This window comes from Poecilia mexicana, unplaced genomic scaffold (genome assembly GCF_051168715.1).
Source record: "Poecilia mexicana isolate PSO_F unplaced genomic scaffold, ASM5116871v1 scaffold_7, whole genome shotgun sequence".
Taxonomy (NCBI): Eukaryota; Metazoa; Chordata; class Actinopteri; order Cyprinodontiformes; family Poeciliidae; genus Poecilia; species Poecilia mexicana.
In genome coordinates, this window is record NW_028263376.1 from 18,050,409 (window position 1) to 18,062,034 (window position 11,626).

At 35.2% G+C, this 11,626-nt stretch overlaps 1 protein-coding gene across 1 annotated transcript; it reads right to left on the reverse strand.

The window, feature by feature from the left end:
- Nucleotides 1-4,744: 4,744 nt before the first annotated feature.
- On the reverse strand, nucleotides 4,745-11,621 carry timm17b (translocase of inner mitochondrial membrane 17 homolog B (yeast)). The gene is made up of 6 exons (XM_014983841.2): nucleotides 11,583-11,621; nucleotides 7,998-8,097; nucleotides 7,852-7,915; nucleotides 7,347-7,475; nucleotides 7,156-7,266; nucleotides 4,745-6,454 (listed from the first exon to the last, which is right to left on the reverse strand). Exons 1-6 carry the CDS (start codon nucleotides 11,606-11,608, stop codon nucleotides 6,363-6,365), a joined length of 522 nt encoding a protein of 173 aa, XP_014839327.2. The 5' UTR covers nucleotides 11,609-11,621; the 3' UTR covers nucleotides 4,745-6,362.
- Between the last annotated feature and the right edge of the window lie 5 nt (nucleotides 11,622-11,626).

Here is an 11,626-nt window from a genome sequence, read left to right on the forward strand (position 1 = left end):
AGATGTGACTTGTAGAATTGAATCTGTGACGGTTTAACAGTTGTTTTCTGTCTGTGAGTGATGAACAAATATTCACAAGTTTTGGTTTTTTCCTGCACAGGTTCGTGTAAAAAAATTTTTAAAAATGTGACCCAAATAATAGAGTTTGCGTATTGAAGTGGTTTGACTGCTGTCTTGTCTTTGTTAAAGACTCTATAATCTATAATTACAAAACTAAAAGGCATAAATACTTCTGCACCAAAAACACGTTAATAAGAATTATTCATGCAAACGTGACACAAAAAAAGACATGCACAGGAGGATTTAAAGGATATTTCCACTCCACCAGGGCCAGCGCTGCCATGCGGATTGGGTTGCTCAGCGTGAGGCAGCAGAGCGCTCTGGGGGCCCTCAGGGCAGACTTGTTGGCCTGCATGGCCTTCTTGGCCCCCCCGCCCCTTCTTCTGGCCGAGCCAGTTGACCCCAGGGTGTCCGATTTGCCCACATCGCCCACCGGCGGGGCATCTGTACAAACAAAGGTAAAACAAGTGAAAGATCAGAATGACATCATATAAAAAGATTTCTTGTTATTGCCTGATGAGACTAAACCAAAAACTTCTGGACACAGTTTAAACCATCTGGGAGTAAAAAACATCTCAGCACATTAAACCGGAGAACTCCTGTAAAACAGATTCAGTAAAAACAACCAAGTCAAGATGTTGGTAGTTTTTCAGTTTGTCATCGTTTTTCCTTACTTGGCCACTGCAGCGTCATATTTTTTGCTTGTTTGTTGTTTCATAATCATGTAAATCAATAGAACTTTATTTATAAAGCTTCTTTCAGCCAGACACAAATCACATTGAATTACCTTGTTGCTGAAAAGGCAAAATACAAATAAGATTTTGATTTATAACAAATTAATTGTGCAGAATGTATCGCTGGGTAATTTCTAATCAAGTTTCCTCTCTGAGGAGACAAAGTTGATGTCACAGTTCTATCTACAAAGCTAATAGAGGCGGGTAGAATACCCAGAAAATGTACTCAAGTAATAGTACTTCAACATATTTTTACTCAAGTAAAAGTAAGAAGTTGCATCCAAGAAATTACTTTAGTAAAAAAAGCATTTTGTAGAAAGTCTACTCAAGTTCTGAGTAACTGATCAAACATTAATCATTTAATATTTAAAAATTACATCATCCTTGTGCCACAAACATCCAGCATGTTTTTAAAAACCTACTTTGGCACATCCATTCATTACATTTGGCCAAAAACAGCAAAGGCTTGAATAAACAAAAATCATTTTACAGAGTCCAACAAGTTCAAAAAGTTACATAATTGTAAACATTAAGGCAAATATAAAATATTACATATTTATTTATTAATGTGCAGGTTAAAGAAAAAAAGTTAAAATAAAATTTTGTCTTCTTAATACTTTCAGCAAAAAGTTTGTGTATAGTTTAAAACACTTTTAACATTAGGTATCTTAGATTCGACTATTTCAAAAAAAATAAATAAAATAAAAAATAAAGCTTAAAAGTAGTATGTTTGATGGCATCCTGGACATCAGACCGTTCTTATCTAACACAATTAAGAAAAGATGTGCTTGCAGGAAAGAGACAGAGTCCTGCGGGTCTCATATGATAAGACCAGCTGTGACCTACTTCTTTATAGGGAGCAGCATGGCACTTAGCACAGCGCTGTCCCCAGGTAGACCCATGAACACCTGTTAGCAAAGGTGAGATGAATTCACCTGCACTGTAAAAAAAAAAAAAACACCACCACAAAAAAACCTGTCTCTAATTTACGGTAAATTTACGGTTAGACTGATTTTTACCGGTGAAATTCTAATTTACAGAAAAATACAGCTGCCGATATTTTACCGTAAATTAGAAACGGTATTTTTTTTCTTGTAAACTGCGAGTGTAAAAAACCCAAACAAAAACAAGCAAACAAAACAACAATAACAAAAAACACTGACTTTTCTTTTTTACACTGGGAAGTCTGTGATTTTTTTAAGAATAAAAATAATAATAATAATAATAATAATAGTAAAACGTAGAAAAATAAAGCTTTTTCAGTAGTGGTGGTTAGAGTAAGTTCTCTACTATCAACTTCATGAAAATATCGGAGGACTAAGAAAACACTGTACGAAATAAACTGTATGTTTTTAGCCTATTGCATGACGATAAAGTGAGAAAATATTACCTTTTTTTGCTCCGTCCATTTCCGCAGCTTTACAGCAGGCAGTCACCTAAAATAACGCACCATCAACTCTTTTATGTATCTGTGATGCGTAAAGGATCACAGATATATCATGGAGGATTTTTTTTTTTTTTTTGCTGTTCTTCTTTACAAGAAAAAACCTTCAAGAGGTTATACAAATCAACGCTGGCACATTTTATAAAGTGCAAAGTTCTTCCCGAAAAAATATTAAATTAACTCCAGCCTTTAGCAACTTGTCGCGCAAACTAAATGATGTATAAAATAGTTTTACTCCGGCGCGTAACGGTGAGCGCTGCAGAAGGAGAAGCGGTGGTGAGCCGGTCGGGATTAGAGAGGCTGAGCCGGTTAAAAGGATGACAGAGGAAATCTGTCAGGGCGCAGGTGGAGGAGGACGAACGAGATTCAGCAGCAAAATCACATTTATGAGAGGAAACAAAACTGTCAAGATGGAGAAGTTTGATGGAGCTAGCAGTACATCGGGAGAGACAGCAGGGGGCGCATCTTCACAGACAATAGCAAAAATTGACAGAATGAAACACATTGCATTTAATTTTAGCTCATTGATTAGCTCTAAATTATAATAATCAATTATCAATGCAGATATAATGTTTGGAATGCTTAAAAATGAGGAATTTTATTGAATGGCAAGGCTAAAATCAGAGGTAAAGTACGCAGAAAATTATATTTTAACATATTTTACTTAAGTAAGAGTAAAAAGTAGCTTTAAAAAAATACTCAAGTAAAAAAAAAAAAAATTTGTTAAGGCGAATTGAGTGCTGAGTAACTGATCAAAACATCATTTATTTAATATTTAAAAATTACATAACTAGACAAATATATAAAAATAAGTGTAAGTTTTGGTATTTTAGGGATAAAAAGGACAATAACGCGTATAAATAATTACAAATAAATTAAGGCAGAATATATTTTTTTCCAAAATCAGTTTCTTTCAGTATAAAACTTATAAAATTTTAAGAAAAACTTCAGGTCTGAGTCTGGTGAACTTATGGTTAAAACGGGTTTGTTTAAAAGTAGCGATACTTCAAAAATAAAGAGTACAACATAATAAAAATACTCCTAAAAGTACATTTTTTCTAAAAAGTTAGTACTTACTAGTAGGTTCTAGCTAAAATTCACAACCATCAGTCACAGAAATCGCAAAAAAACCTGTTTGTTTGCCTCCACCAAGAGTTTAAAATCTATTAATTAAAAAGTTTCCCTTACATAAATCCAGTTTGTTTGTTTGTTTTTACTTTGTACACCCTTGTTCCACTTCAACACTTTTCTTTGAACAGTTTCCTGGCAGTTTTGGCTCCTGAGTGAGGATTATTGTGTCTCCAGTTGGGCATTGCCTGAGGCCAACGTTTCCCTGCAGATAGTTTCATATCTCCAGAATAAATCCTACTAAGTCTTTTTTTTATGTGTTGTTTTTGTTAGATTGCCCAAAGCGATCAAACATGTCTGTGATTTTAACACAGCTGAGTTCCATGGATTTCTGTCACAAAGGAGTCAAAGAAACACATTAAAGCTTCAGTAAAGGAAAGAAAGACCTTCCCTGGTTAAAGAACGAAAGATTTTCTCAAAAATTATCTGGTTTTGTTAGATAAATCTGGAAAAAAAAAGTTCAACATCTCTTTTATTTTCAGCCTAAATGGTACCAAACCTCATCACAGTCAGCAGCATCAATACCAATAACATTAACTGTATTTTTACATTTAGTCATGAATTCTAGTGCATTCTAGTGGAAGAATAACAGAAAAATTAATTTGTAATATATAATTTATCTGTGATAAATTACAGATAAAAAAAAAGATGGAATGCTGCTACGTTATTTTTGGAAAGGAAAAGCTTTCGCCTTTCCACCACTCCAAACCAATCGTCAAATCAAATAAAATCAAATGATTTGATATGACCAATCGTATTCGTTTCATATTTTTTGTAATCGTTCCGTCGTGAACTTTAACCTCAATGAGGCTTGCAGGGTTTGAGACGGATTTGTTGAAACATAAACAGCAGCAAATACAGCTCAGGTAAAAATTAAGACACTTAAAATGATCAGTTTCTCTGATTTTACTCTTTATAGGTAACTAATTTACAAGCAACTTTTTCATTAAGATATAGGAGCTTTTTACAAGTAAATAACTCTTAATATTTATTCTAAAAGTTCTAGCTTGACTAGCATTTTATTTCACTTATAACAATAAATTTGTCCCGTGCTACAAATGAAATAATCAGCCAGTCGAACTAGTACTTTTTAAATGAACATTAAGAATTATTTACCTTTAACAAGCTCCTATATTTTTGCTGAAAAGCTACTTGCCAGTGAGTTTTCTCTTATTTCAAGTTCACTGAAATATTTGCACTAGAAACTTGACCTAAATATTTGGTGAGACTTTGTGTTTTTGCAGTGTAAGAGTTGCACAGATGTACTAAATTCATTAAGTTTTCACATTTTGGTTTCAAATCAGTTTTGTAGAAGTGTTATTTTTAAGTAATTTCAGAACTTTTATTATGCACTCCAAAAAGTAAAACAACAAATAAATCCTTTAACATCGCAAATCTTTATTACATTTTTACACAATACATATATTCTGATAAAATAAACAATCTTTCTATACAGAGTTTACATGTGAAATGTTTTGAACGTTGTTAGATAAAATCACTGGGTTGGTTGACGGTGATTGCAGCAGATAAAACGGCCATTAAACTAACATCAATATTGATTTTTCCTTATTGCGACACGACGTTTCACTGCGCAGAGTGAAATGATGCTGGCATAATTTAAGCAGACGTTCATTAGCATCGATAGCTGACATTTACATACAGAAAACAAAACAGAGTCAGATCAAGACTTCATCATAAAACCTGCTGAGCAAACAAGATGCGATGTCACAAAACACTGAATTTGGTGCTTAATTCAGTTCAGAAAGACGATTACGTGATTTGTTTTAAATCTTTCACATGCAGCGTCTTGCTAAAAGTATTTATACCCTTTAACTTTTTTACCTTTCTGTTTTGTTACAAACCTAATCGTCGACGTATTTGAATAGGATTGTAAGTAATAGCAACACATACAACAGTGGATAGATGTTAAGCAGAAGGAAAAGGATAAATGGCTTTAAATTTTCTTTGTAAGTAAAAAAAAAATCTGGGAGATACGACTGGAAGGGCTTTAGTGAGGAAAGATTGAAAATGAAAAAATAAAATTACGAGAATAAAGTCACAATATTACCAGAATAAATTCAAAATAATACAAGAATAAAGTTGAAATAATACAAGAATAAAGTTATAATCCTATGAGACTTTATTTGCGTAATAACGACATTATTCTCGTAATATTGTGACTTTATTCTCATAATTTTAGTTTTTGTATTTTCTTATTGTGGCCCTAATGCTGTCATAAAGAAGCGTTGGTTTGATGTGATGCAGGATCGTTGTAGTTCCTCTGAGCTCGAGTTACTTTTCAAAACGAATAGTCGTGCATTAACGTTTGCAACATGACAGAAAGTGGAAAAAGTTGAGGTATTAATACTTTTCTCCATTAACGTCGGCTCATTAATGTAAATGTTAACGGATCCGGTTTAAATGCGAGCAGTCTGTGTGAGGAGCTCACTGATTGGCCGCTCCAGATTTAGCACAGACCTTTGGAAACATGAGCTGCAGAAATAAATCGCTCAGCAGAACGTTCTGGCATTTTCCAAACTGATTTCCTGTAAAGTTTGTCTGAATATTATTGAACAAGCTTCCTGGTGAAAAGCCAGAAAGCTGTAAATTTAAATCTTTCACAGTATTTGCTTGAATAAAAAAAGGCTGCTACTTTATTTTTCCAGATAATCTGCAAAATACTTTTTACTCATTAAAATCAGCTGGAGAACGCTCAGTAATTCAAGAAAGATGAAATATTTCTAGCATATGTCACATAAATAAATCCATAAGGAGAAGAGACTACTGGAATGACACAAAACAAAGAAAACGTTCTCAAGAAGACAACATAATGTTTATCTGAAGGATTCTTACATGTCAGAGTTCATTCTTAAACACTAAATCACAACATTTTACCCTGAGGTGTTTCAACAAAGTGCATCTACTTTTCAAAGTCCTCTTAGCAGTGATGTTGCTCCGTACGCTGCGGTGGGACTCACTGCGTCTGCAGAAGGTATCTAGTGAAACAATCCCTTAGTTCTCTGCTGCTGCTGCTGCTGGTCTCCGTCCTTCGGAGGGAGCTGACTGGGGTCTTCTGTAAACGGCAAAGCTGGAGAACAGAAGAAGAAGAAACAACCAAACATGGCAGATTCAAATGTTGCTACTGTTTTGTTGAATTTTGGAATCGAATTCAATAAACAATAAATTAGATCAGAAACAGGCCATAAATAAGGCTTGAAAATAAATTCAAATTTTTTCATATCAGATCCGATTTCCAATTTTTTCCTCCCATTTTTTTAAAGAAGGAAATTACTTTCATTTCAATCATCCATTCTGTGAGTTGGACGGTGGATTATTTACCAGAATAAAGTTTTACTATTAGGAGAATTGGGCTATATAAATAAATTTAACATAAAAAATGCTTGGATAATAATTTTTTTTTGCAATTTTTGTGTTGTCTCATAAAACTGCTACTTCATTCTCCAAATGTTACGACTTTATTGTTGTAAAATTATTATTTTGACTCCAGTGTCATATGACTTTAATCTTGTTTTACCACTGTATTCTTGTAACACACAAAACAAGATGGCGCCGTTTGGTGAGCTGACATCTCTCCGAACTTTGGAAACCCAAAGAGCACATTAGTGAAAAAATAGTCTTCAAAAACCAAAAATTTGATTGATCACTCTAACCAAATATTTCTGGTGAGGAAATATTTGGTTTCTGATTTAGCTCGATTATAAAGCTTTGAAAGTTTAATAAAATGGCACCTTTAGTACCATAAGATGATCATTCCCTAAATCAACTCACGGTTTTGAAACTGCTGTGCTGTGTATCTAGTCAGGAGAATACCAAAGCCCTCGATGAGCGCCAGCAGGATTCCCCCCATCATTGCAGAGCCCATCATCGTTAGCGGACCACCTAAAGAAAAACACAGCAGCGCTCAGTGGTATGAAGTATGGCGGCCATTGGGAGGCGACGGCTGCATAGTTTTCTCTCACTGCGTGCTGCCAGGATGGCGCCGGTCAGGGCGCCACTTGTGATGGAGTTCCACGGATCCTCCTTTCCTCTCAGTCGGACTAAACCACAGTCGATTGTGGAGAAAAGGCCTCCCCAGACAGCAAAGCTGCCTGGAACACAAACCAGTTAGCATCAGCTAGCCTGCGTGAAAGCAAAAAATACATTTAAAAGTAAAAATAGACAAAGTTAAGCCACAAAAGTCTGTAGCATTCTTGTAATTCAAATGATGAAATACTGTCTGAAATGATTAGAGGTGGGCAGAGTACCCAGAAATTACACTCAAGTAAGAGTAGCACTACTTCAACATAGTTTTACTCAAGTGAAAGTTAAAAATACAGTGTAAAAGTACATTTTTTCAAAACAGTCACTCAAGTAAATGTGATTGAGCAAATGTAACAAGTTACTACCCAATTCAGGAACGACAAATCCAAAAAAAGAGAAAACTGCTAAAAAGTTCAGGAAAATAGCAAAACATTCGTCCCTTACCTCCAATTTGAGGAGCTCTTACTCTCACTGCATTTACACTTCCTCTGAGTCTGTGTCCAACACCCTGAAATATTACAACGATCACTTTAAACGAGCAGTCAGATAGAAAACTACCATGATATTTAGTTGGTATTTTTTAAACTTACAGCCGGAGCGTTTCGAAAGCCCTTCACTGCTTGGAAAACGCCTCCACCGATTGCACCCATGGTGAAAGCCCCTCCACAGTCATCCACTATCCTCCAGGGGCTGCAGGAAAACAAAATCAAGATGAATGATACTGGTCATAATGGGAACAAGACAAAGACAAAGAAGAGGATATTAACATCCAGTTTTGCACCAGTTTGACGCTACGAAGCTTACTGGAAATTACCTGCACTGTAAACAACCATCCTGGACTGCAAAGAGAGAAGTGCCAGTCTGACCAAGATGGCTGTTAATGTTAATTCAATTGAACGGAATGGTTTTGTTCATTTCCTCCGCTGCCGTTGCTAAAACTATAGGAAGTCTACAATTATAAAATGGCACAGAAAAATGACATCATCGTTCACAACTTCTCCTTCTGTTTTCTGATTGGCCCGAATTAAATTCTACCAGAGGAATCCAAGTGAATGGGAGAAAGCCCAGACTGTGCCGTAAGCGAGATTTGAATTGAATGAAATAGCGCAGGAAGGCAACTGCGTTTAGTTCGCTTTAATTAAACTAGCTTGTTTGTATAAAAAATCTATTTTGTTGGGGAGGTGCGAATGAATAATCGAAATCTATTGAGGACCAAAAAAGTAAAATCTGGTCCGCCTAAAAATCTAGGTCTTGGTTCGGTTGAAGTGAACTCTGGGTGATCGACTGCTCCAGTCCGCAGGAAGCAAACTGTAGCACAGGGCATTCTGGGTAAATACAACCAAAACAAATGTGTGAGTATTATGCTAGCTGGGTCGTGGACTTTTACCAAGGACAAAAAATAAATCTCACAGCCTCTAAAATCTGACGCTAATCCATTTTTGTTATCATTTTGTGAAGAAGAAAGTTACGTTTCTTCTTCAGAGGTTTTTGTGTCGTTTCCTTCAGTTGTTATTGACACAGCGCCACCACAGGCGAGGAAGGAAACTGGTTTTTCAGAGTTTTTGTTCCCAACCTAACTGAGTCCACTGGACTATTAGGTGTGAAAACACCCTAAAAATCTACTATTCATGCATTCCTATGTTCTATTTGAAATAAAATCATATTTATTTTAAAAATATATAGTTTTCCAAAGAGTCTTTACAGTATTATGTTAGGTTCCATCAAGTTTCAGCCCAGAATCATTCTTTAATTTACATTTGACCTACTTTACTCTTTAAATTTACAATCCTGCTCAGTGTAACAGTAACAACCATTCACAACACTGCCACACAGAAATTAATAAAGGACATTTAGAGACAGATAAATCCTCAGTGTCAGTTGACAATAGCATTTCAAATCAAATGGTTTTTAATCACAGCTATGAAACAGTTTCCTAGCTTGCCAAAAAAAAAAAAGACATTTTCATTACTGTCAATCCAGCCATGGGAAAAATTAATTAAATAGCTTGTGGAGCCCCAATTTAGAAGCAATAACTCTCAGGATTAGTTTTGTGTTTACTTTATGTCTCTCGTGTTGTTGGGGAGGAATTCTTCCCCCTTTTTTGTTCAGTTTATTGAGGTTTCCAGAGATTTATTTCTGCACAGCCGCCTGCCACACAATTTCTGTGATTGAGCCATTTACACTGTCACACTGTTGTAATTGCTGGTGTATTTGGGATTCTTGGGACATATCTATATTGGGAAAAGCTTGTCCTAACGGTCTTAGATTTAACTCCAGAATATTTGATATACAGAGAAGGTAATGGTCGACATTGATGGGTCTAAAAAACTTACAAATATATTTGTCTTGCGCATTTTAACTACTTCTAAAAACCCCACCTAACCTTTAACAATAAGGCAATAAGTTCATGTTTTTTGGGTATCTGGAAAATTCCGTTTCAAAACCTCCCGATCGACGGGCACTGCGCCGTTACCTAGCAACCCTAGCATAGCCCAGCCCCGTTTCCTAGCAACCCAAGCGGAGCGCCAGCACTTTTGGGCAGCTGGTTTTACCGCTGCATGCGCTGTACAATAGCTTTTGGAAAAGACAAGTTTTATGTTGTTGACTTACCATTTAGAAAACACCTGCGGCATATTAATGCTTTTTACAGACGTGCGTCCTTAGAAGTGGGCATGTGTTTTCAGCCATTTTCAAGTGCGAGTGTAACCGTTGAGTTGGGGGCGTGGCCAGCAGAAGTCTGGATTTAAAGTGACAAGACGCCCTAAAACAGCTCATTCTGAAAGTAGCTCGGAAATACGCAGAACTAACCAGACTAAAATCTCAATATTTATTTTGAAAACTGAGGCATGTAAAGTGCCAGATGGACCTTTAGTTTTAATTTTTATAGTTCCTCTGAACTTTGCACAGTCTGAGGTTCGTGATAACTTTCTTGGACATCAACTGCTTAAAAGAATGGCAACTGTCTTTAAATATTTTCTTCTTAAATATTATTTTAAAATTAACAACTTGAAATAGTTTGGAAATTTCCTTATTTTCCTTCCCTGATTGTTGGCCAGCAACAGCTGTTTTTTAAAGGTCACTGATGATGTCATGAAATAATACATACAATTTTTATAGCGATTTTTTGGGCCCTCAAAGATGCTTCAGAGTATGTCTGTCTACATTTATATGTTGACAGAAGGAACCTGACAAAACTTCTGGTTTACAGTCAGTCAGTCACACTAATCAGTTAAAAAATGGACTTTATTCAAAACAGCTTTATGGTTTTTACCCTTTTAAATAGCAACTGTGTATTTAGTTATTATTATTATTATTATTATTATTATTATTATTATTATTAAAGTTTTCTAAGTTGCTATAGTGCATTTCTTAAAATAATTGCAAAATGTACAAATTGCAAAACCAAGTTGGTAACCTTCAAATACAAAAAAGTAATATCTTGGTGACACTACCTGAAAATGCTCAAGACAGCAACAGACCATTTGCACAGCCATTTGAAATCTACAGTTACATGACACTGAGAATGTATTTTTTTTTTTTTACAATATTACTGCATATGTACTTTGTAGTTCTAATTTGTCCACAGTATCGTACAAAAGAAAAGTACAAACTTATTTACAATGAACATAAGAAACATCCATTGGATTCAGTGATCATAGAAGGTCATTATGTCAGATAGACATAAGCAAATTATAATGTTATAAAAAAAAAAAGCAGGTAATACAGAAGCAACCGATGCAAACAGCAACCATGTTGAGCAGAAATGACTATTTGTGGTGGATGAACTAACAGTAATAAACATTTGAATTTTGCTCGGAGAAATGCACCAAATCAATGAGAAAAAACTGTAATGTATCTCAATAACTTTATTAAATTTTATCTACACTCTACTGATTTATTGGTATAAAATCGCTTCAATTGTAATTTCAGAGAAACATGGCATTCCGATAAAATATTGCATTTTACAATAAAAAGCACAGTGTGTAGAGTAGTTGCTGCTGGACAACAGCTGTTTATTTATTATCGGGCAAACATTACATCCGTATTACAAAAACAAAGTCTGTCAAAACAAAGTCTCACCAACAGAATCAATATGAAGCGAGAGCCGAACCTGTAACATACATTTCATATGCTTAGCAAATAGCTAAGGACAAAAATGTATAAACTAATCTTACCAAGGCTCACGGGCATACTCCTCCATCTTTGTTGACGTCAAGCG